The sequence below is a fragment of the Phaseolus vulgaris genome, chromosome 4 (assembly GCF_051622355.1).
Source record: "Phaseolus vulgaris cultivar YP4 chromosome 4, ASM5162235v1, whole genome shotgun sequence".
In the NCBI taxonomy this organism is placed as follows: domain Eukaryota; kingdom Viridiplantae; phylum Streptophyta; class Magnoliopsida; order Fabales; family Fabaceae; genus Phaseolus; species Phaseolus vulgaris.
Window position 1 is genome coordinate 4,042,809 of NC_143501.1, and position 26,275 is coordinate 4,069,083.

At 33.3% G+C, this 26,275-nt stretch overlaps 5 protein-coding genes across 7 annotated transcripts; all 5 read left to right on the forward strand.

Annotated features, from left to right (window-relative positions):
- Positions 1–2,699, forward strand: LOC137836828 (cytochrome P450 82A4). 2 transcript variants are annotated; one of them, XM_090301924.1, is made up of 3 exons: positions 6–986; positions 1,860–1,991; positions 2,116–2,273. In XM_090301924.1, exons 1-3 carry the CDS (start codon positions 42–44, stop codon positions 2,125–2,127), a joined length of 1,089 nt encoding a protein of 362 aa, XP_090158050.1. In that variant the 5' UTR covers positions 6–41; the 3' UTR covers positions 2,128–2,273. The 2 variants fall into 2 exon arrangements, with proteins under 2 accessions (XP_068501685.2, XP_090158050.1); XM_068645584.2 differs by having other exon boundaries at positions 1–986; positions 1,860–2,699.
- A 5,386-nt stretch (positions 2,700–8,085) lies between these two features.
- Positions 8,086–10,860, forward strand: LOC137836830 (cytochrome P450 82A4). The gene is made up of 2 exons (XM_068645587.2): positions 8,086–9,068; positions 9,961–10,860. The coding sequence occupies exons 1-2, from the start codon at positions 8,124–8,126 to the stop codon at positions 10,588–10,590; spliced, it is 1,575 nt and encodes a 524-aa protein (XP_068501688.2). The 5' UTR covers positions 8,086–8,123; the 3' UTR covers positions 10,591–10,860.
- Positions 10,861–12,480: 1,620 nt separating this feature from the next.
- On the forward strand, positions 12,481–15,511 carry LOC137836829 (cytochrome P450 82A4). Its single transcript, XM_068645585.2, has 2 exons — positions 12,481–13,519; positions 14,710–15,511. Exons 1-2 carry the CDS (start codon positions 12,524–12,526, stop codon positions 15,349–15,351), a joined length of 1,638 nt encoding a protein of 545 aa, XP_068501686.2. The 5' UTR covers positions 12,481–12,523; the 3' UTR covers positions 15,352–15,511.
- Positions 15,512–16,984: 1,473 nt separating this feature from the next.
- Positions 16,985–17,704, forward strand: LOC150027831 (uncharacterized). Its single transcript, XM_090301524.1, has one exon. The coding sequence runs from the start codon at positions 16,985–16,987 to the stop codon at positions 17,702–17,704; it is 720 nt and encodes a 239-aa protein (XP_090157650.1).
- Positions 17,705–23,342: 5,638 nt separating this feature from the next.
- On the forward strand, positions 23,343–26,275 carry LOC137836831 (cytochrome P450 82A4). 2 transcript variants are annotated; one of them, XM_068645588.2, is made up of 2 exons: positions 23,343–24,836; positions 25,551–26,275. In XM_068645588.2, exons 1-2 carry the CDS (start codon positions 23,772–23,774, stop codon positions 26,190–26,192), a joined length of 1,707 nt encoding a protein of 568 aa, XP_068501689.2. In that variant the 5' UTR covers positions 23,343–23,771; the 3' UTR covers positions 26,193–26,275. The 2 variants fall into 2 exon arrangements, with proteins under 2 accessions (XP_068501689.2, XP_090158001.1); XM_090301875.1 differs by having other exon boundaries at positions 25,564–25,751.

The window sequence follows — 26,275 nt, forward strand, 5'->3', positions numbered from 1 at the left end:
TATTTAAGAATACCACTAGCATTGGACTTGACAAAGCTCAAATGGATTTTGTTCTACACTACTTGAATACCACTACCATTGCACTTCTTTCTCTAATCATCTTCTGTTTATTCTTCTATAATCCCTTCAAAAAATTTCAATCCAAAGAGGCTCCCACAGTTGCAGGAGCATGGCCAATACTTGGTCACCTTCCACTGTTGAGTGGTTCAAAGACACCCCATAGAACTTTTGGTGCTTTGGCTGACAAATATGGACCCATTTTCACCATCAAAATTGGTTCCAAAAAGGCTCTGATAATCAACAACTGGGAAATAGCAAAGGAATGCTTCACCACAATCGACATGGTTGTTTCTTCTCGCCCCAAGCTTCTCGCCTCTGAAGTCATGGGCTACAACCATGCCATGTTTGGCTTTGCACCCTATGGTCCCTATTGGCGCGAGCTACGAAAGATTACAACGTTAGAAATCCTTACTACTCGTCGAGTGGAACAGCTGCAGCATGTTCGTGTCTCGGAACTTCAAAACTGGATCAAACAGTTGTATAATGTTTGGTGCAGCCAGAAGAGTGAGTCTGGCTATGCCTTGGTGGAGCTGAAGCAATGGTTTTCTCACCTCTCATTCAACATGGTTCTTCAAATGGTCGTTGGGAAGAGATATTTTGGTGGTGAAAACTTGGAAGATGAGAAGGCACAGAGATGTGTGAGGGCTATGAGGGAGTTCATGCGTCTGTTTGGGGTGTTCACAGTGGGAGAGTTTGTTCCATGGTTGAGATGGTTTGATTTTGGAGGGCATGAGAAGGCAATGAAAGCAACTGCAAAAGAGTTGGATAGTATTATAGGTGAGGAGTTAGAGGAACATAGAAAAAGGAAGGGTTTGGGTGAGAAGGTTGATGAAGCTAAAGATTTCATGGATGTAATGATTTCATTGCTTGATGGAAGAAGTATTGAAGGGATCGATGCAGATACCATGATCAAATCCACCGTGCTGGTACGTATGTTTAATTCACACGTTATAATGCTTTGGAAATGTGAAACTTCAACAAAACTAAACATATAAATACAACATAATTCTTCATTAAATTTGGTATTTAGTGTTGAAACACTTGTTGTAGGGGAGATGAGGATTATGGGTAGAATTATATATATGGATGAGGTCTATGACTGTCTTATTATGTTCTATAGACTCTATAGGGAGTGGGAACCTTTTGAATTTTTATTGGTATTCTTAATGTATTCCTTTTAATTCATTTTATTCATCATTGATAAAATAAATTAAATTTGAAATATTTCCTCAGAAACTTACCTTAAAAACATTACAAAACCCTAAACCAATTTCTCTTACAGAAGTACAGTTTTTTTTTTTTCTGGCACAAGAAGTCTAATTTCTTTCACTTATTCTTTACACAAGTGTGTTTTATCGTCTTTACCGTTTATATGGGGTTCATTTGATAGACATGAGTGTTTTTTTGGGAGAGTGAGGGATATAGTGATGTTGTGATTGGGAGAGAAAGGGACATTTGTGGTGTTGCGTGAATGAAAATCCATAGACCACTTACAATTTTTTTTTTTCTGTTTTTCTACTTTGATTTGGTTTTTGTGAAAAATAATGAAATTTTGAAAAAAAAAACTTGTAAGTTATACATCATTAGTTTAGAAATTGTTTACTTTTTCGATGGTGGAAATATATAATGATTATAGAACTCAAGCAAGTAATCCCTAGAAAATAAATTAAATTAAATAACTTTTTCTTGTAAATTAAAATTAATTTTAACCTAAATTGTTTTTAATAATACGTTTTCTGAACCTGATCTTAATTTTCTTCACTTAAATATTTCTCTTGGGTCACTTATTTGATTTGCAGGCAGTGATATCAGGAGGAACTGACACAACTAATACAGTTCTTACGTGGGCATTATCTTTGATTTTAAGAAATCCTTCTGTGCTAGAAAAAGTAAAAGAGGAACTAGACATTCATATTGGAAAAGAAAAATGCGTAAGTGAGTCCGATATAAGTAAGTTAATATATGTTCAAGCTATAGTCAAAGAAACTTTAAGATTGTATCCTCCTGCTCCTACTTCGGGACCTCGTGAATTCACAGAGAATTGCACTTTAACAGGTTATAATATAAAAAAGGGAACCCGACTAATCATAAATCTTTGGAAGATTCATACAGATAGTAATGTTTGGGAAGATCCTTTAGAGTTCAAACCAGAAAGGTTTCTTACAACTCATAAAGATACTGACATCAAAGGCCATCATTTCGAGTTATTACCATTTGGGGGTGGTAGAAGAATTTGTCCAGGAGTATCCTTTGGCCTTCAAATGGTGCATTTCATTCTTGCTAGTCTTTTGCATTCTTTTGAAATTATAAGTTCATCACCAAATCCTATTGATATGACTGAAATCTTTGGATTAACCAACACCAAAGCCACTCCACTTAATATTCTTATTAAACCACGCCTATCTCTTAATTGTTATGAAAACAACTAAGCCTTTTATTAGCTACGTGATTACATTGTATTTTTGTTTCTACTAAATAATTCAAAGTACTTGCTATGTTTGTAGTTCCTCAAATTGTATATTTGTATTTTCGTTTATCAGTACTTGTAACATTTGTAGTTTACTTTTGTAAATTTTGTAACTCTTTTAAATATATAATTGATAAAAGTATAATTACAACGTATATTCTCACCATTTTAACTTTTTTATTCTTTATTGATTTTTTTTTTCTTATCATTCTTATTGTTGCGTTGTTAAAATTTAAGTTTGTATTTTTGACTATTTTTGTTTAGTTCATTTTCATATACTAGAAATAACGATGATAATTTGCTTATTTTCTTTTATCGACTCAAGAAATCATATATACCAAATTTATATTATTTTAGTTTTGAACAAATCAACTTACTATCTACTTAATTTTTCAATTTTTTCAACCAATCAAATTAGTTCATCTTCAACTTAATTAATCCTACCTCGTTATCAATATCTAAAAATAAGAATTTTCATCATCTTAATATCAAATAAAATTTGTTAACATTTTTAGTTTTTTTTTTTAAAGTTATTGAGCTTTGTTTGTTTGGCCCAACTTTCTTTTTCTGTTTCAACTAGGTCTTAGTCTTTTTCTTATATATACACAATGTATTTTACTCTCTAATACACACATAAATAAGAATTTCTTTTGTATTTTTTTTTCTCTGCGTTTCTCTCTTTTATGCTTAAGTCATTGTCTTCTTTTCATTTGCAATTAGGGTTCATTAGAACCTCCCTCTCTCCATTGCGATTACGTGCGCTCCATTTGATGCACCACATCAAACAAGGAATATTCATCTTCATTAACTGTAATATGGTATCAGAGCTCTTCATTCGAAGAGCTCTGTTGCGCTTCTCTATGATCTTTATTTCCTCCTTTGTTGTTCTTGGTTATCTTTTCTATTATCTTTCAAAATCTTGATTGGGTTTCAAAATCTCTTAGACAATGTCTAATGAAAACCATAGTCTTCATAGTCTTAATAGTAGTCACACTATTACATGCAATTTTTGTGGTAAATACGGTCATACTGAGGTTGTTTGTTTCGCAAAGTGGGTTTTCCTTCAGGTAATGTTAAAACCTCAAAGTTTTATTCTACTAGAAAAGTCTACACTTTTTGTAATCGTCTAAAAAAGTATGGGTTTTCTCCTGGCTACAAATTCACCAATTGGACATCCCAAGGCAATAGTACAATTACTACTGATACTTTTTTTGAACTTTTTCCTAAAGAACAGGATGTAAAGGGAATTCAACTTACATCACAATAGTGCCAATTAGATATCAATTTAATAACTATTTATCATTAATAGAAACTAATTTAGAAATTAATAATTTTTTAATATCTAAAATGGTCTCTAATTTAATCAATATAGTAACTAATTATTTTTTGTCTCTAAAATTAGTTTTTAATTAAATATTATTTTTAGTGCTTGTTTATCGCATTTAAATTTCATTTCAATTACTCAATAATAAACCAAATAATATATTTTTATAAATTTGGTGAATATAAAAGTTATGTGTTACAATTTTATTGGTATAATAGACTTTTATCTAGTCTTTTCTTAAAACTTTTTATTAATAGATATATACTATATATGTATATTTTTGTTAATATATGGATTTTAGTCTAATTTCCTATATTTACTTGTATTTCATTTTTTTTTAATAATATATTTTTTATGTAGTGATAGATGATTGTTATTATTTGAAGTGTGATGTGAAGTTCCAATGTCTGATATGAGATTTTTATTTTTTTTTTAATTTTTGTGTTAGTTTAATGAATAAAAAAAATGAATTCGGTATGTATATTGTTTGATAGTAATATATGGTAGCCGCAATATTAACTATTAAAATATCATTTTGGTTTGATTTAATATTTCAACATTATTAAAGTTTTACATGTAAGATATTTTAATCATTTACTTATTTTAATGATATTTTCAAGAAAAAAAATGTAGTTGACAATATATTTTTAGAAATCAAATTGATACAGGTTCATCTTTCAAGATCTACTATATATCAAAGATAAAATTACTAAAACAATATAAAATATCCTATGTTTATAATTTTTTTATTAAAAATAAATAAATTTGGATTTTTTTTAAATGTTTACGGTTTACCTGTGATTTTATAGAGTATTTTGTCCAATTCAATGATAAGGATTTTTTTTTATGATCAAAGAATAAATAAAATAAAATGAGACATTTCAGGAGTGTTTCAACCCTTATACAAAACATTCAAAACAGGTTTCCTAGCATCCTATCAACCAAAGATCCAACAAACATTACACTACAAACCAAAACAATAAACTAGTTCAAGATATAGAAACCTAACAAATACAGTTACATCAATCCACCAAAGAGATCACATCAACTAAACAAGATCTTTGTCAGCAGGCTGAAGTGCCATAACCAAGTGTCGAACTCGATAAAACCGATCCTACAAGAAGAAAATGTAAACCAAAATTAGTTCACCAAAGAGATCACACCCTTAGTATAGGACACAACATCCAACACCTAAACAATAACTTTGCAATAGACTGAAGTACGCCAAATAATCAATTGTCAACATCAACAAACCGATCCTACGAGGAGGATAAATAAACAAGAGATATCCTGCAAAAAGCACACAACAACTTCCCAAACTGGATAGATCAGTAACCAAAAACACCACATATCAATCTCCCAAAGCTCAAACACCATAAAGATTCAAACACCAAACCGAGAAGCATACATCAAAAACACTTCCTTTACCGCAGCAATCCAAGAACAAAATCATCAACCTGACCCTGCCAAGTAGAAAAGACCAAAAAAACCTGCACAAACACATTATATCTTTCAAACCTGCAGGAAGAAATCATAAGCCAAATAGACATGCACACAACACAAACACCTCCCAAACGCAACTCAAGGACACACACCCCAATCCAACCTTACCAGATGGGAGGACCTGATGAAACCTGCAGAAAACACACCACTACTTCCGATTCCGATTCCGATTCCGATTCCGTTTATGAGGAAAAGCATTTATCTAAATTGAGGACAAAATTTAACATTGCACTTTAATCTGTATTGTTTAATTTTTTGGTCATAGAAGATAACAAATCAAACTCACCTCCTTCACACATCGTTGCATATGACTAGAAGCCAAATTAATCACGGCTTTGGGTGAAGCTTTTATTATTTTCAATGCGATCAAACAGAAAAAGACGTGTTCCAATGGATTATTTTAAATAAACATTTCGATATTTTACCAAATCTAGATGGTTAGTTTTCTTGTTATTTGTAGACGGTTTATCTTAGTGTTTTTATTTGTAGATATGGTTAGATGCTTTGTAATTCATCTTTAAATCTTATCAATAACTTTTTTTTTTTAGCTTTTATTTATGAAAAAAATCTTCGATTTTCTTTTGCTTTTGTGACATAGTAAAACAAAAACATCTATAAATGTGTGAAACCATGGGCATAGTTCCAAAAGTGGTGTTCTTGAACAAACAGCAACTCCTTCCATTTTTTTCCACACCCGTTCAGGACAGTTTTGGATTTACGTGAAAAAGTTTTAAATATATTTTTATTTTGTCTCCATAGAGTTAGAAAGTGAGACTCACGACAGCAACAAATTCTGAAACGTAGTTTTCAACGAACTCATAACAGGACCACTAGGTTGCGTGATTTAGGGTACATTCAAGAAACATTTCCACATCAATTATTTAAAAACTTATTAATTTTTCTAATTAAGCTCTTTAATTTATTAAAAACTTTATATTAATCAGTTCCTCGTATAAGCTACGATTTTTTTTTTCTATTGTTATGCATAAAGATTGGATCACTCGTGAATGATAAAAAAAATTTAAAAATTCAGATTTTGAATATAAAAAAAAGTTAATTAGAATAAAATATTTTACTTTGACAGAAACTAATTATTAATTAATGAGTATATATTTGTTAATGAAGTAGTTTACTTTATATATTTGTTAATTACTTGAAGTAAGAAAAACAGTCTTTATTATATAAAAAAAAGTTAAACTTCTTTTAAAAGTGAGAGATAAGTTTGAGTGATTTGAAATGTTTTATTAAGTAAACTCCACATAACCCAATAACCTATGAATTTGAAGTAATTAAAAATATTCACGTTTAGTTCTAATAATTGTTTTTATCATGAGAAGAAACTTGATATACTAAGCACCTAATTACTTGAGTGAAGGCTAACTCTAGAAGATTCAACACAAGACCCCTTAACCTTCCCACATTTATAATTCAATTAATATCAAGCTATTAAGGTTAATCTCTTTTATGTTCATATATAATACAAATTCTTTTTTCAATATTACTTCAGGAATATTCAACTATCTTGCATACCCTTTTTTCTGTATAGTGGAAATTTTTGACTGTTTTTTTTCTGACATTGAAATATTCTACATGTGATCAGCAAGTGGAGAAGTGTTACCAAGTTGCTCAAAAGCCTTTATAAGACTTCCACATCACTTACAATAACCAACCAAGATATAGGTAATATTTCCTTATTATTTATCGATTTACATTAATTATAATACAATTTTATATTAATTATAAAAAAATTATATTTTTTAATAAGTGAATAAAATTAAACAAAGTGACAAGATAAATCTAATCATGTCAAAAAATTAAACGAAAAAGAAAACCAAGTTAAAAATTTATAAATTTTGAATATTCAATAAAAAATTAAAAGTATTGAAATTTATAACATACTTAAAGATAATTACATTTATTTCAAAAGTTCTTCTTCTCAGTACACGTGTTTGAAAAAAATCTTTGACTTCTCTGACATCTTTGACTGAGTTCATCACATATCCATTAGACAGAGTTCTTATGCCACAAGAGTGGATGAATTAATCTTTATTAAATATTTTAATAATTTTATTAGTTAATCTAATAATAAAATTAGTAATTTAATTTACTTTGAATTTTTTTAACATATATTTAAATTACTAATATCAATTAATAATATTAACCACACGTTTAAATCAACAATTTCACTTTATAATTTATTATACAAAAAAATTTAGCTAACATTTTAAATTTCATATTAAAACTATTATAAAGTATGATTTAAATTAGTAATCATTCACAAATTTACAATTCACTGCATAATAATTTAAAGTTTTAACATTTTAAAACTTAAGCTTATATGTTTTAAATATTTTTATGTTAGCATAATTTGAAAATAATTATTCATTAGTATTATTGCTGAGAGTTACATTTTACAATACTTTTAATAACATTAAAAAGTTAAAAATAGATATAATTAATCATCTTTTGGTCAACGTCCAAATTTGAGTTAAGAGAATATTATAAAATGATTTTTCGAACAAGTGTATTAAGTCTAAAATATTATAAAATGATTTTTCGAACAAGTTAAAGGAGTAATGTAAGTTAAACAGATAATTAAGTCTAAAACATTAGAAATATTAAATTTATAAAATAGCTAAAGATAATTATTTTTAATTTATAACTATATAATTACTTAGTCTTTTGAAAAGTTGTCTTTCCCTCTGAAGCAATGAATGATCTATTTAACAACTCCTACCTCCAAACAGTAGATACACTAAACTCCTTCAAATGGATTTTGTTCTAAGTTACCTGAATACCACCACCATTGGACTTGTTTCTCTTATCATCTTCTCTTTCTTTTTCTATGGTCTCTTCAAATTTTCTCAAGGGAAAGAAGCTCCCACAGTTGCAGGTGCATGGCCAATACTTGGTCACCTTCCATTGTTGAGTGGTTCAAAGTCACCCCACAGAACTCTGGGTGCTTTGGCTGAAAAATATGGACCCATTTTCACCATCCAACTTGGTTCCAAAAAGGCTCTGATAATCAACAACTGGGAAATAGCAAAGGAATGCTTCACCACAATCGACATGGTTGTTTCTTCTCGCCCCAAGATTCTCGCCTCTGAACTCATGGGCTACAACCATGCCATGTTTGGCTTTGCACCGTATGGTCCCTATTGGCGCGAGATACGAAAGATTACAACGTTAGAAATCCTTACTACTCGTCGAGTGGAACAGCTGCAGCATGTTCGTGTCTCAGAACTTCAACACTCGATCAAAGAGTTGTATAATGTTTGGTGCAGCCAGAAGAGTGAGTCTGGCTATGCCTTGGTGGAGCTGAAGCAATGGTTTTCTCACCTCGCATTCAACATGGTTCTTCGAATGGTCGTTGGGAAGAGATACTTTGGTGGTGAAAACTTGGAAGATGAGAAGGCACAGAGATGTGTGAAGGCTGTGGAGGAGTTCATGCGTCTGTTTGGGGTGTTCACAGTGGGAGATGCTATTCCATGGTTGAGATGGTTTGATTTTGGAGGGCATGAGAAGGCAATGAAAGAAACTGCGAAAGAGTTGGATAGTATTATAGGTGAGGAGTTAGAGGAACATAGAAAAAGGAAGGGTTTGGGTGAGAAGGTTGATGAAGCTCAAGATTTCATGGATGTAATGATTTCATTGCTTGATGGAAGAACTATTGAAGGGATCGATGCAGATACCATGATCAAATCTACCGTACTGGTACGTATGTTTATTTTACACGTTATAATGCTTTCAAAATGTGAAACTTCAACAAAAACTAAACAAAACTAAACATATAAATACAACATAGTTCTTAGTTAAATTTGGTATTTAGTGTTGTAGTTGGTCTGGTTTTATAATAATGTTTAGAATTCTAGACCTCACCTATATGCATGAGGTCTAGAATTCTCTTGTTATCTTCTAAGCTTATAGGGAGTGTGAGCCTCTTTACTTTTTATACGGATTAGGATATCCTTAAACCTTAAAGTATGTTTTTTAATTCATTTTATTTATCATCATAAAAAAAATTAAATTTGAATTATTTTCTCAGAAACTTACCTTAAAAACATTATAAAATACCAACTTCTCTAGCAGAAGTACAGTTTCTTTTTCTGGCGCAAGAAGTCTATTTTCTTTCACTTATTCTTCACGCAAGTGTGTTTTATCGTCTCTACCGTTTATATGGGGTTCGTTTGATAGAGGGGAGAGATATGAGTGTTTTTTCGGGAGAGTGAGGGATATTCATGTTGTGATTGAGGGAGAAAGGGACATTTGTAGTGTTGTATGAATGAAAATCAATGGACCACTTACAATTTTTTCTTCTTTTTCTAGTTTGATTTGGTTTTTGTGAAAAATAATGAAATTTTTAAAAAAAAACTTGTAAATTATACATCATTAGTTTAGAAATTGTTTACTTTTTCGAAGGTGGAAATATGCAATGATTATAGAACTCATGCAAGTAGTCCCTAGAAAATAAATAAAATTAAATAACTTTTTCTTGTAAATTAAAATTAACTTTAAACTAAGTTATTTTTTAGTAATAAGTTTTCCAAACATAATCTTAATTTTCTTTACTTAAATATTTTTGTTGGGTGACTTATTTGATTTGCAGGCAGTGGTATCAGGAGGAACTGACACAAGTAATACAGTTCTTACGTGGGTAATATCTTTGATTTTAAGAAATCCTTCGGTGTTAGAAAAAGTAAAAGAGGAACTAGACATTCATATTGGGAAAGAAAATTGCGTAAGTGAATCTGATATAAGTAAGTTAACATATGTTCAAGCTATAGTCAAAGAAAGTTTAAGATTGTATCCTCCTGGTCCTCTTTCGGGACCTCGTGAATTCACAGAGAATTGCACTTTAAGAGGCTATAATATAAAAAAGGGAACTCGACTAATCACAAATCTTTGGAAGATTCATACAGATAGTAATGTTTGGGAAGATCCTTTGGAGTTTAAACCAGAAAGGTTTCTTACAACTCATAAAGATATTGACATCAAAGGTCATAATTTCGAGTTATTACCATTTGGAGGTGGCAGAAGAATGTGTCCCGGAGCATCCTTTGGCCTTCAAATGGTGCATTTCATTCTTGCTAGTTTTTTGCATTCTTTTGAAATTATAAGTTCATCACCTGATCCTATTGATATGACTGAAACCTTTGGATTAACCAACACCAAAGCCACTCCACTTGATATTCTTATTAAACCACGTCTATCTCTTAATTGTTATGAAAACAATTAATCCTTGTGCTAGCTACGTGATTACCTTGTATTTTTGTTCCAAGTACTTTTTTGTTCCTACTAAATAGTTTAAAGTACTTGTTATGTTTGTAGTTCCTCAGATAAATTATTTTATATTTTCGTTTTAAAGTACTCCTAATATTTGTTTTTTTTATTAGCAAAGAATAAAATAAATTATTGTAATACTTGTAATATTTGTATTATACTTTTGTAAATTTTGTAACTCTTTCAAATATATAATTGATAAAAGTATAATTATAACGTATATTGTAATCTGTTTGCTCTGTTTCTTTGAAGTTGGAACTTGTATAAGGGTTGAAACACTCTTAAAGTATTTCCTTTATTTAATTCATTCATTGTTGATAAAAAAAAAAATCTGAAAAAAAATTCAAGTAGTTGACAGCTGCAACAATCTCAAAGCTCCCAAGGCACATCTTGTATGATTTAATCTTGTAATGAAAAAAATGGGCATTTTCTTCCTGCACCCCTACATTTTTCTTCCTGCACTCCCACAAATTTGTAAATTTTGAAACTGACCTCCACAATTTCGGGATCTAAGAGTGTGCTACGGCTTCATCAATCCAGAAGTGAATCATGTTGCATTCCGGATGAGGGGGTATTCTGGAAGCATAATTTCTATTACGGATTGGTGGATCCGGAATGATTTTTTTCAATTATTGATTTCTGAATCCAGAATGCATATTTTGAATTACGGATTGGCGGATCAGGAATGGTTTTTTCAATTATGAATGTTTTGCATTTTTTTTATTTTGGATTAACATTATCATTCATGTATTACTAGAAGCACCAATCCGGGAGATTACCGGATGCGCCAATCCAAAAATTTACCGGAAGGGAAAATCCAAAAATTTACCGGATTTCATAATCTGGAATACAAATTTTTTTATAAATGTACAGTTTATATAGGGACAGTTTTGTCTTTGCGCAACTTTGTGGGGGTGCAGGAAGAAAAATGTCGGGCTGCAGGAAGAAACTGCCAAAAAAATGAAAAAAAATTGCAGCCTCATCTTGTATGGGGTTGTTTCTTCCTGCACCTCCATATATTCTTCTCCCACCTCTATAAATTTTCATATTTCCAAAAATACTCCTCTCTCCCACCTTCATATATTCTTCTCTCACCTCCATAAATTTTCATATTTCCAAAAATACTCTTATGTAATATTCTGGATTATTTAATCCAGAAGTTTTTTTTCAAATTTGTAATTAGCTTCCGGATTACATAATCTGGAAGCCTTTTTTCAGGTGCATGATTAGTTTCCAAATTATATAATTTGAAAGTTTTTTTTAGCTTACAGATTACATAATCCGGAAGTCTGTTTTCAAGCTACTCTAAGGAAATGAAACAAGAAGGAAGCTACGTTAAAGAGATGACACAAGAAGGCTAAAAAGTATTTTCATATTGTGTAAGAGGTGTAGGAAGAAACAGTCCTTGTATGATTCAATCCCAGTGTTAAAGCTCAGCGAAGTTTCTCAAAAGCCTTTGCACATTATCCTTACAATAACCAAGATAATTCTTTATTATCCAATCCCTTTTTAATAAAAAATATTTATTTATCGATTTATATTAATTATAATATCGTTTACATTAATTAAAAAATATATTGTTTTAATACATTAAGATAATTAAATAAAATGACAAGATAAATAAAAATCATGTCAAAAAATTAAACAAAAAAAAACTAAGTTAAAAATTTAAAAATTTCGAATATTCAATAATTTTTTTTTATTAAAAGTAATTAAATATATTCAAATTTATAAAATACTTAAAAGATAAGTACAATTATTTGAAAAGTTTTAGTCACGTGTGTTTTGAAAAAAAATCCAACTTTTTTAGTTTCTTATATAAACTTGAGTTGGAAAAGAATAGTTTGACAAAAATGTACCTCTTCACCAAGCCATCAACTTGGCTTTGAATGATCTATTTAAGAATACCACTACCATTGATTGTACTCAACAAAGCTCAAATGGATTTTGTTCTAAACTACTTGAATACTACTGCCATTGCAATTCTTTCTCTAATCCTCTTCTGTTTATTCTTCTACAATCCCTTCAATCTTTTTCAAACCAAAGAGGCTCCCACTGTTGCAGGAGCATGGCCAATACTTGGTCACCTTCCACTTCTGACTGGTTCAAAGAGACCCCATAGAACTTTGGGTGCTTTGGCTGACAAATATGGACCCATTTTCACCATCAAACTTGGTTCCAAAAGGGCTTTGGTAATCAACAACTGGGAAACGGCAAAGGAATGTTTCACCACAAACGACATGGCCGTTTCCTCTCGCCCCAAGCTCGTCGCCGCTGAACTCATGGGCTACAACCATGCCATGCTTGGCTTTGCACCCTATGGTCCCTATTGGCGCGAGCTACGAAAGATTACAACTTTAGAAATCCTTACTACTCGTCGAGTGGAACAGCTGCAGCATGTTCGTGTCTCAGAACTTCAAAACTGGATCAAACAGTTGTATAATGTTTGGTGTAGCCAAAAGAGTGAGTCTGGCTATGCCTTGGTGGAGCTGCAGCAATGGTTTTCTCACCTCTCATTCAACATGGTTCTTCGAATGGTCGTTGGGAAGAGATATTTTGGTGGTGAAAACTTGCAAGATGAGAAGACAAAGAGATGTGTGAAGGCTGTGGAGGAGTTCATGCGTCTGTTGGGGGTGTTCACAGTGGGAGATGCTGTTCCATGGTTGAGATGGTTTGATTTTGGAGGGCATGAGAAGGCAATGAAAGAAACTGCGAAAGAGTTGGATAGTATTATAGGTGAGGAGTTAGAGGAACATAGAAAAAGGAAGGGTTTGGGTGAGAAGGTTGATGAAGCTAAAGATTTCATGGATGTAATGATTTCATTGCTTGATGGAAGAACTATTGAAGGGATCGATGCAGATACCATGATCAAATCCACCGTACTGGTACGTATGTTTAATTTACACGTTATAATGCTTTCCAAATGTGAAACTTTAAGAGAATTAAACATATAAATACAACATAGTTCTTAATTAAATGTGAAATATTTTCTCAGGAACTTACCTTAGTTGTGAATATATATATTCTACTTCGTCGGTTTAGAATCAGTTGAATGAAAATATAAGGTATAACACTTTCGTTAATGATGTAAAAGCATTACAAAATTCTTCACACAAGTGTGTTTTATCGTCTTTACCATTTATATGGGATTTGTTTGATAGAGGGAAGAGACATGAGTGTTTTTTTGGGAGAGTGAGGGATATAGTGATGTTGTGATTGGGAGAGAAAGGGACATTTGTGGTGTTGGGTGAATGAAAATGAATGGACAACTTACAAGGTGTTTCAACTTTTTTTTATATCTCCTAGTTAATTATTCCAAAGCTACAAAACAACTACCAAATTTTCCACTCAAATTTGGTTTTTGTGAAAAATAATGAAATTTTGAGATTTTTTTTTAATTGTACATCATCAGTTTAGAACTTGTTTAATTTTCCATGGAGGAAATGTAAATTATTATAGAACTCATGAAGTATTCCGTAGAAAATAAATAAAATTAAATATTTTTTCTTGTAAATTAAAATTAAGTATAACCTAAGTTATTTTTAGTAAAAAGTTTTTCAAATATAATCTTAATTCACTATAACAAAATTATTAAATAAAAACTAATTTTAGGAACCAAAATAATTAGTTATTATTTATTTAAATTAGAGATCATTTTATAAATTAAAAAAATTATTGGTATGGAAATTAGTTTTTATTATTAATAAAAATTTATAAAATAGTTTTTTAAGTTGGTATATAACCATTAACTACCAAGATTTTAACTACTTACTACTTTATATTCTAAATCGGTCTCTATTAATCTTTTATAGACTAATTTAAAATATAAAATATTAGTAACTAAAACCTAGATAATTAATTTAGATACCAATTTAGAAAATATTTTATAAATTTTTATTAATAATAGAAATTATCTTAGATACCAATAATTTCTTAATCTCTAAATAAGTATCTAATTTAGTCAATATAGTGACTAATTATTTTTTATGTTTAAATTGGGTTGCTTTTAATGATTTTTTTTCTAGTTATTTTCTTCACTTAAATATTTTTGTTGGGTAACTATTTTGTTTTGCAGAATGTGATTGCAGGAGGAACTGACACAAACAATACAGTTCTTACATGGACAATATCTTTGATTTTAAGAAATTCTTTGGTGTTGGAAAAAGTAAAAGATGAACTCGACACTCATATTGGAAAAGAGAAATGCGTAAATGAATCTGATATAAGTAAGTTAACATATCTTCAAGCCATAGTCAAAGAAACTTTAAGATTGTATCCTCCTGGTCCTCTTTCGGCACCTCGTGAATTCACAGAGAATTGCATTTTAAGAGACTATAATATAAAAAAGGGAACCCGACTAATCACAAATCTTTGGAAGATTCACACAGATAGTAATGTTTGGGAAGACCCTTTGGAGTTCAAACCAGAAAGATTTCTTTCAAATCATAAATATATTGATGTCAAAGGTCATCATTTTGAGCTATTACCATTTGGAAGTGGTAGAAGAATATGTCCAGCAATATCTTTTGGCCTTCAAATGGTGCATTTCACTCTTGCTAGGTTTTTGCATTCTTTTGAAATTGTAAGTCCATCACCTGATCCTATAGACATGACTGAAACATTTGGATTAACCAACACTAAAGCCACTCCACTTGATATTCTTATTAAACCACGTCTATCTCTTAGTTGCTATGAAAACAACCATTCCTTGTCTTAGCTACGTGATTACATTGTATTTTTGTTCAAAGTACTTTTTTGTTCCTACTAAATAGTTCAAAGTATTGTAGTTCCTCTATTATATATTTGTATTTTTGTTCAAAAGTACTTGTAGTATTTGTAGTATTAAACATATAAATACAACATAGTTCTTAATTAAATCTGAAATGTTTTCTCAGGAACTTAACTTAGATATGAAGATATGTATTTTACTTCATCGGTTTAAAATCAATTGTATGAAAATATAAGGTTTAACACTTTCGTTAATGATGTAAAAACATTACAAAAATTTTCACGCAAGTGTAACACTTTCGTTTATATGGGATTTGTTTGATACAGGGGAGAGATATAAGTGTTTTTTGAGAGAGTGAGTAGTGATGTTGTGATTGTTACATAATCTTAACAAACTATTTATTGTTTTCAAAGACTGGTCAAAGCATTTAAAACTAGAGCGTATTCAGTTAAAAAATCATTTAAAGCTCATTCAAAGCACAAAATAGTTTTCTGTTATGGTCCCAAAACAAACAATCAGTTGAATGCTCGAATCAATCGGTTGTTTTGGTTTGACAGCAAGTCAACCATCAAAAACAGTTTTCAACCTTTCTAAAAACACTTAAGTATAAAACAATCGGTTGTTTCGACAAAATAACAGGTTATTTTTCACTTAGTTTAAAAAAAAACTTTCAATTAAAAGGTTTGAGAATGCTTAAGTTTTGGATTCAATCAAGAGTGGATTAACACAGACAATCTACCCCATATCCTATTCTAAAACACCTCAGCAAAAGCAAACACATCCAGCCTTCCATCGATCTTCAAAGGATTTGGATTCTTTAAAGCTTGAACACACTTGATTCAACAAACACTACTTAGTGTTGACCTTCAAAGGACGATCCTAATGATTTAGAGTATACTACATGTGCAATGCAAATCTCACATTATTAACTAATTAGCATTGTTTTTACTTATTAAAGTTTGAACGATCCTATAATAATGGATTTTCTTATAGCAGAAATAAAAGTTAAAAACTTTTCAAAAGGAAATAGAAACTGAAAATGATAACAAAATATAAAAATCAAGTTGGAGAAGATAATTTTGAGAACATGTATTAGTTATGGTGACTTTAATTGAATTTCTCACCATCAATTCGGGGAAAAACAATTTTCAACAACAATAAATAGTTAAATAAATAGAAATATTAGGAGTACTTCAGCCATATACAAAAACCTACCCTGTAGAAAAGGCTAATACAAAGTAGGAAAATACCCAACACCGTATAGATTAATATGAATATATATCCATGAGTATGGTGTATAGAACCTCTAACAAAAAGTTATAATAGTGCTTCATTCATACATAATGTCAGGGAATAAAAACGCCTAACAACACGGCCCTTCCTATCACAAAGCTGGTACGTCTTCAGACTCACTATCTGATGGGGATTTTTTGAACTGCAATTTGAGATTATGTGAGCCCAGAATTTCGGTGGAATCATCTAAGTTATGGGAGATTGGAAAGCAATCTGGGATAATCTGTAGGTGGGACGAAGAAGAGGTTGTGAAAGAATACGATTGCATGGAAGAGAGAGATGTTCAGGTTATGGAAAAGTATGAGGAGGGTAAAAAGAAAGAGCATCTATGTTGATAGTAAATTTGAACATAAGAAGGTTAGGGGGAAGTACTAAAGCTCAGTATTTAAAGCACATTATAACTAGAGAGGAGGCGGATTTTGTATGTATTCAGGAAACAAAACAGACGGTCCTTTCGGATGCAAGATGCTTTTCCTTATGGGAGGATAATAATGTGGGATGGGTACATTACGGAGGAGACAATGGTAGTGGTAGTCTGCTCTCTATGTGGCATAAAGAAGTTTTCTGCTATGACTTTCATGTGATGAGGAAGGGGTTTATTGTTGTGTTTGGCCAACATAAGGGTTCAAAATGTAGGTGTGTGGTGGTGAATGTTTATGCTAATTGTTCCCTGAGTGAGAAGGTATCCTTGTGGGGGGAACTGACAGACCTAAAGAAGGGTTCAGCAGACTCCGTCTGGTGCTTCTGTGGTGACTTCAATGCCATAAGAAAGCGGTGTGAAAGAAAAGGAGTTAATATGCGGGACAACCAATCCAGTGAGATGAGAGGTTTTAATAGCTTCATTGATACTAATTTTCTTATTGAAATACCTTTGGTGGGAAAGCCCTTTACGTGGTTTAATTCAAATGGCAAGGCTAAGAGCAGGCTAGACAGGGTGTTGGTTACCGAAGATTGGATGCAAACATGGCCTATGTGCAAGCAATATGTGGAACGTAGGGAGGTGTCAGACCATTGCGCCATAGTGGTGAAATCTGTGGAGAAGGACTAGGGTCCTAAACCTTTCAGATCTATAGATGCGTGGTATATGGAACGGGGTTTTGGCCATATGGTGAAGGAAAAATGGATATCATATCCCTCTCAGGGGAATGCCTTCACAGTGATAAAAGAAAAGATGAAGAGGTTGAAGGGGGATTTGAAGGTGTGGAATAGGGATGTCTTTGGAAATCTGGAGACAACAAAGAAATCCATTTTGTTGGAGCTTGAGGCTCTAGATTGCCAAGACTGTAGTGTAGGGTTATTGGAAGATGAGAGATTACACAGAATTGGTTTGGTGAGTAGATTGAAGGAGACTGATAAGAAGCTAGAGTCTTTGTTGTGCCAAAAAGCTAGAGCCAGTTGGTTAAAGAGTGGAGACTCATGCACAAAATTTTACCACACTTCTCTAAGATGGAGACGGCTAAAAAATGAAGTTAAAGGTGTTGAGGTGGGGGGCCAGTGGTGTGAAGAGCCTTGTACAATCCGTGGTGAAGCTAAGAAGTTGTTTGAAAAAAGGTTTGAGGCAACAAGAGATTTTGGTGTTAGACTTGATGCGGTAGAGTTTAATTCTTTAAACCAGGAGGAGAATTTAAAGCTGATAGCAGAGTTCACAGAGAAGGAAGTTAGGGATGCGGTGTGGCTTTGTGAAGGTTCCAAGTCCCCAGGACCTGACAGGTTTAATTTTCTCTTCATAAAGAAAAGCTGGGAGTTCATCAAAGTAGAGTTTATGGCAGCTTTGGCTTCTTTTCATAGTACAGGTCATATTCCCAAAGGTTGTAATGCCTCTTTCATTGCTCTTGTTCCTAAAGTTGGAGATCCAGTCCTGCTTGAGCAGTATCGTCCTATCTCTTTAGTTGGGGCCACCTACAAAATTATTTCCAAGGTCCTAGCAGGAAGAATGAAGAATGTACTTTCCTCTATTATTGATGAAAGCCAGTCGGCTTTTATTAAGAACAGAGGGATACTCGAAAGTGTGCTTATGGCTAATGAAGTAGTGGAGGATCTCAGAAGGAGTGGGAGAAGTGGATTGTGTCTGAAGGTGGATTTTGAAAAGGCGTACGATTCGGTTAGCTGAGTCTTCCTTTACGACATGCTCCAAAGGTTAGGGTTCCATAGTAAGTGGATTGGCTGGATCAGAGGTTGTATGGAAAGTGCAACAGTTTCAGTTCTGGTTACTGGGAGCCCTGCGGAGGAATTCAAACCCTCGAGAGGGTTGAGGCAGGGCGACCCTCTTGCGCCATTCCTCTTTACAGTGGTAGCAGAAGGTTTGGCTGGTATAGTAAGGCAAGCGGAAAAGGCCAGATTACTTTCTGGTCTTAAGATTGGGAGAAAGGAGGTTGTACTGAGTATCCTACAGTATGCAGATGACACTGTTTTTTTTCTGTGAGGACTCTTACACCAACGTGGTGACACTGAAATCCATCCTCAGGGGGTATGAGCTCGCTTCAGGGCTGAAGATCAATTTTCACAAGTCAAAACTTACAGGTATTAATGTTCAAAGAAGTAATCTTGATTGCTACACAAAGACTTTGAATTGTGTTCAGACGGGCTTCCCGTTCAAATATTTGGGTCTTGAAGTGGGAGGTAATCCGAGAAAGAAGAAGTTTTGGGAGCCTATGATAAACAAACTTAAAGCAAGGCTCAACGTGTGGAAAGGAAGATTCCTATCTATGGCAGGGAGAATATGCCTTATTAAATCTGTTTTATCCTCCGTCTCGCTATACTATCTGTCACTTTTCAGAGCACCGGCCACGGTTTGTAGAAGTATCACCAGAATCCAAAGGAGGTTCCTATGGGGGTGGGGGAAGGAGAAGGAGACGATATCATGGGTAAGTTGGAAAGAGTTATGTAAGCCAAAAGAGGAGGGTGGTCTGGGTTTGAGAGATGTGCATAACTTCAATCTTGCTTTGCTGGCTAAATGGAGATGGCGTCTCCTAGTGGATGAAAAAGTTAGGTGGAAGGATTTGTTGGTCTCGAAGTATGGATCGAGTTCTAATGCTTCACAGTCATCAGTGAAACTTCAATCATGGTGGTGGAGAGACTTGTTCAAAGATTGCGGGGAGGACAGAGGAGATGATTGGTTCAACAAAGAGATCGGGTGGAAGCTAGGATGTGGGGACAAAGTAAAGTTTTGGGAAGACATATGGATTGGGAACTCTAATCTCAAATCGATGTAACCAAGGCTTTTTTCTTTGTCTTTAAATCAGGGGCAAAAGGTGGAGGAGGCTGGAGTGTGGATTGGAACGGTATGGCAGTGGTGTTTAAGGTGGAGGCGTCCTAGATTTGTGTGGGAATCTGAATTGGAAGTAGAAATGATGAGGCATTTGTCGTCGATTAAGTTGAGTAGAGAACAAAAGGACGTCCAAGTGTGGGGGAATGATGTAGGAAATGGGTTCTCTGTGAATTCTGCTTATGATTGCCTTACAAAACAAGGTAGAGGCTCACACTCAGAGGTATTCATAAACCTTTGGAAGGTTAAAGCTTTCCCTAGTTTGGTGACTACAACGTGGAGGATCCTGACGAACAGTGTACCAACAAGAGAATGTCTAAGTAGGAGAAGGGTGATGTTAAATAATGCCTTATGTGCTCTGTGCCAGGTTAATGCTGAATCATGTCAACATCTTTTTTTGGAGTGTAAACACGCGATGAGTGTTTGGTTCATGTGCTTTAGATGGGTTGAGATTCTGTTTGTTCAACATAATGATGTAAAGACCCACTTTGAGAATTTCCACCTGTTTCAGATTAGCAGTAAACAAAATATGGTTTGGAAAGGGATTTGGACAGCAGTGGTTAGATGCATATGGGACCAAAGGAATTCGGTGGTGTTCAAGCAAGGTGTTGTGGATGTGGAGGAGATTTTTCAAAAGGTACAGTTAAAATCCTGGTTATGGGTAAAGCACCATTCTTCTTTCTTCTCTTATTCCTTAGTGGACTGGATTTTGAATCCAATCCTCTGTATAAAAAGCATTAAGTAATTGGGGCTGGTAGGTACTGTTTCAGCTGGGAATGTCGGGCCTGTTTAACCTCTGTGGGGCACGTGTGCAGTTATGAAAACTTGTTATTCTGTGCTGGAGGATGCTCAAATAGGTGCAGACAGTAGGCCGAAGTGATTGGGGTACATTAGAGGAATTTATCGGATTTATGCAGAAAGGTGGTTTGGCCACAATGAGCAAAAGTTAGAGGCATAGGACCAGTAAGAGGACATGAAGTTATGGGGTTGCTGTTTGGGTTTGCTGGGGCTGCAGAGGTCTCGTAATGGGATGCAAAGACGCTGAGCCTAGGGTTGTAATAGGTGGGATGCTGTTCGACGTGAGGAATGGTGAGGAATGGAGAGGTAACTTATATAACAGCTGGGATTTTTTTGGTGTAGATTGACAGGGAGGAGCACCAACCATGAAGAATCAGAATTGGAGAAGTTCTGGAAAATCCTGCTGCTGGTGCATAAACAAGAGCAGCAACTTTATCTGTTTCTTTTTTCTTTGTCTTAGGAACAAATCTTATGTCTTTGGCTGAGTAATTGAAAGCTTCTCCATGCTTTTAGTTCTCTGGATTGTAATTGAGTATTTGAGATTTGTATAAGGGTTGGGATACCCCTCAAGTGTCCCGTTTTTATTCATTAATTCATTGCTGATCAAAAAAAAAAAAAAAACACCACTTCATACTTCTCAGCCACAATTCCTAAAATTACGCACAAAAATGACCCAACCAACCTTGTTACAAATCTTATAAAATTAAATAGATACAATTGGTAGAGCTCCAACTAAAGTAAATTGCTTGTAGTTCAATAGAAGGGATTGTGTATATGTATTTTAAATTCCAATGGTTAGTGTGAAGAAATGACACATAATCAATCTTATACAACTCATTTCCCCATCTTCTATAACATATGGTGTTTTTGTTCCAATCCTAAGTTCCATTATAGACTGATAACTCTTGGTTTTCAATACTTTTATAGAGTAATTGCATTTTCTTGAGGTTTTTTTTGTTTTTATTTTCTAATTTTAGATTAGATTTGTATTTTCTTCCAAATAATATAGTTTTAATAAAAATATCATTAAAATTGCATTTTATAGTTTTTATTTTGCTTGAATCATCTAACGTGTGCTTTGATCATTTAAAGGAACAATTTTTTAATTGCTTTTGATCTTGGAAGCTTGGAAGAAGATGTTGATGCATGGAGATTGGAAACCGACACTTAAAGAGCATAAATTATGCAAAAATCAGGCAACTAACAGTAAAGAGTTAGTAGTAAATTGGAACTAGATGATCAACTTAACCCTCAAAGAAAGAACTTAAGTTAGTTTAGAATTGATCTTTTCGGTCCAATTGAAAGCCCATCGTTTGTAAAAATTAAAAACTCTATAGAGTATACAACACCATTTTTCACTTTAGGCCACGTTGACATGTCAACGGGTAAAAAAGTGTTGCCTGAAGTAGGTATAAGCAACAGTTTGTTATTGTTGTCCATGCAGTAAGGCTTATTTCTCTGTGAAAAATATTTGGAAAAACGTTGTCTCTTTATTTTAGGCAACATTTTAAAAAAAGTGGGATAAGTTATTAAAATGTGATTACTTTAGGCAACGTTTTTAGAAATGTGGATGTTTAATTTTAGCATTTTAGGCAACTTTTTTTAAAATACGGAAGCTTTAACTAATATTTTAAATAATATTTTTAAAGTGATTAAATAACTTTTAGGCCAAGTTTTTAAATTGTGGATAATTAAGCCCACGTACTGTAAAGACTCGAAATTCACCTTGTCATTGAGCTCGAAGTTCGGACTCGAGACTAAGACTCTTGCATATAGACATTGAACCAGGGGAAATCGCGTCTAAACCCTAAGTTGAAACGAGAATTCAAAGTCATTTGTTACGAATCAAGAGCGGCATTGTGTGAATTTTGATCAACGGTTCAAGGTAACCAGGAGAAATCGCATCTAAACCCTTAAGTCAAAACGAGAATTCAAAGTCGTTCGTTACGAACCAAGAGCGACATTGTGTGAGTTTCGATCAACGGTTGAAGGTAACTAGGAGAAATCACATCTAAACCCTAAGCTGAAACAAGAATCTGAAGTCGTTCTTTATGAATCAGGAGTGACATTGTGTGAGGTTCGATCAACGGTTGAAGGTAAACGGTACGTTCTTCAAATTGATTCACCCTTCTCCATTTCAGGTCAATCAATTTCTCTGTCTTCGTATTAATCTTTTGCTTCCGTGATGCATCACAATTTTTTTTCCTTTTTATCATTGTTTTTCAATCATTATGATTTTTTTAGGGTTGTTTTTCCATATGGTTTTGTTAATTTGCATTTTTTTATGATTCCCAACAGTGATTTGATAATATATGTAGAATTATGAGTGTTTATTTTCCTGTTGAGTTGAAGTTTGGAATGAATATTGGTGTTTTTGTATTTTGGAGTAGGAGGATCACATGTGAAATTAGATGAGATGTTGTTAACAAGACGTAACTCATGTGGGATTGGAATAATTACTCAACCATAGTAATAAGCAGCGAATAATAATTTCCTCAACTTGTAAGAATTTGTGAGGATCAATAACAAATAATGGCAACAACAAAAAATACATTGAAGAAAAACACAAAAATATTAATGTAAAAAACCTTTTCAATGTGAGAAGTAAAAATCACATACACAAACCAATCAATCAAATTTCACTATAATCAAAATTAAAATTAAAAGAGAGTATCATATTAGCACAAATTACCCTTAATAATCACGTTCTTAGTCTTCCGATAGTTGTTTTCGTATACTTGGAACCTAATTACTTGAGTGAAGGCTAACACTAGAAGATTCAACACAAGACCGTTTAACCTACCCACATTTATAATTCAATTATTACTATCAGTTGGAGGAGACAACAAATAAATATCAAGCTATTAAGGTTAATATCTTTTATCTTCAATATACAAGTGGTTGACAGCTGCAACAATCTCAAAGTTTCCAAGGGCCTTGCCACCTGCACTGAACAATCAATGAGAGAGTAATGATGTGATGAAACAAAAAATGAAAAAAAAATTGCAGCCTCTTGTATCATTCAATCCTAGTGTTAAAGCTCTTCTCTACCATGTTGTACTTTTCTGCAGTGGAAAGTTTTGACTTCAGCAATCCATCAACTTGGCCTTTTCCCTCTGTAGCAATGAATGATCTATTTAACAATACCACTTCCATTGGACTTAACAAAGCTCAAATGGATTTTGTTCAAAACTACCTCAATACCACTACCATTGCACTTCTTTCTCTAATCCTCTTTTGTTTATTCTTCTACAATCCCTTCAATTTTTTTCACACCAAAGAGGCTCCCACTGTTGCAGGAGCATGGCCAATACTTGGTCACCTTCCACTTCTGAGTGGTTCAAAGAGACCCCATAGAACTTTGGGTGCTTTGGCTGACAAATATGGACCCATTTTCACCATCCAACTTGGTGCCAAAAGGGCTTTGGTAATCAACAACTGGGAAACGGCAAAGGAATGTTTCACCACAAACGACATGGCCGTTTCCTCTCGCCCCAAGCTCGTCGCGATTGAACTCATGGGCTACAATGCCATGTTTGGCTTTGTACCCTATGGTCCCTATTGGCGCGAGTTACGAAAGATTGTAACTTTAGAAATCCTTACTACTCGTCGAGTGGAACAACTGCAGCATGTTCGTGTCTCAGAACTTCAAAACTCGATCAAAGAGTTGCATAATGTTTGGTGTAGCCAAAAGAGTGAGTCTGGCTATGCCTTGGTGGAGCTGAAGCAATGGTTTTCTGACCTCTCATTCAACATGGTTCTTCGAATGGTCGTTGGGAAGAGATATTTTGGTGGTGAAAACTTGCAAGATGAGAAGACAAAGAGATGTGTGAAGGCTGTGGAGGAGTTCATGCGTCTGTTGGGGGTGTTCACAGTGGGAGATGCTGTTCCATGGTTGAGATGGTTTGATTTTGGAGGCCATGAGAAGGCAATGAAAGAAACTGCGAAAGAGTTGGATAGTATTATAGGTGAGGAGTTAGAGGAACATAGAAAAAGGAAGGGTTTGGGAGAGAAGGTTGATGAAGCTAAAGATTTCATGGATGTAATGATTTCATTGCTTGATGGAAGAACTATTGATGGGCACGATGCAGATACCATGATCAAATCCACCGTACTGGTATGAATGTTTAATTTACACGTTATAATGCTTTTGAAATGTGAAACTTTAAGAAAATTAAACACGTAAATACAACATAGTTCTTAATTAAATCTGGAATATTTTCTCAGGAACTTACCTTAGATATGAATATATGTATTATACTTCGTCGGTTTAAAATCAATTGTATGAAAATATAAGGTGTAAAACTTTCGTTAATGATGTAAAAACATTACAAAATTCTTCACGCAAGTGTAACACTTTCGTTTATATGGGATTTGTTTGATACAGGGGAGAGATATAAGTGTTTTTTGGGAGAGTGAGTAGTGATGTTGTGATTGGTGGAGAAAGGGTAGTGAGGTTGAGAATGGAGATATTGATGGTGGAAAGGGACATTTGTGGTGTTGCGTGAATGAAAATCAATGGACCACCACTTACAATTTTTTTTCTGTTTTCTACTTAGATTTGGTTTTTGTGAAAAATAATGAAATTTTGATAAAAAAAACATGTAAATTCTACATTAGTTTAGAAATTGTTTACTTTTTCAATGGTGGAAATATACAATGATTGTAGAACTCATGCAAGTATTCCCTAGAAAATAAATAAAATTAAATAACTTTTCTTGTAAATTGAAATTAACTATAACCTAGGTTATTTTTAATAATAAATTTTTCAAAGATAACCTTAATTTTCTTAACTGAAATATTTTTGTTCGATAACTTATTTGATTTGCAGACCGTGATTGCAGGAGGAACTGACACAAGCAATACAGTTCTTATGTGGACAATATCTTTGATTTTAAGAAATCCTTTGGTGTTGGAAAAAGTAAAAGAGGAACTAGATATTCATATTGGGAAAGAAAAATGCGTGAGTGAATATGATATAAGTAAGTTAACATATCTTCAAGCTATAGTCAAAGAAACTTTAAGATTGTATCCTCCTGTTCCTCTTTCGGTACCTCGTGAATTCATAAAGAATTGCACTTTGCAAGGCTACAATATAAACAAAGGAACCCGACTAATCACAAATCTTTGGAAGATTCATACAGATGGTAATGTTTGGGAAGATCCTTTGGAGTTCAAACCAGAAAGGTTTCTTACAACTCATAAAGATATTGACATCAAAGGCCATCATTTCGAGTTATTACCATTTGGAGGTGGCAGAAGAATATGTCCAGGAGTATCCTTTGGACTTCAAATGGTGCATTTCATTCTTGCTAGTTTTTTGCATTCTTTTGAAATTTTAAGTTCATCACCTGATACTATAAACATGACTGAAACCTTTGGATTAACCAACACCAAAGCCACTCCACTTGATATTCTTATTAAACCGCGTTTATCTCTTAGTTGTTATGAAAACAACAAATCCTTGTATTAGCCACGTGGTTACATTGTATTTTTGTTCAAAGTATTTTTGTTCCTACTAAATAATTCAAAATACTTGTTATGTTTATAGTTCCT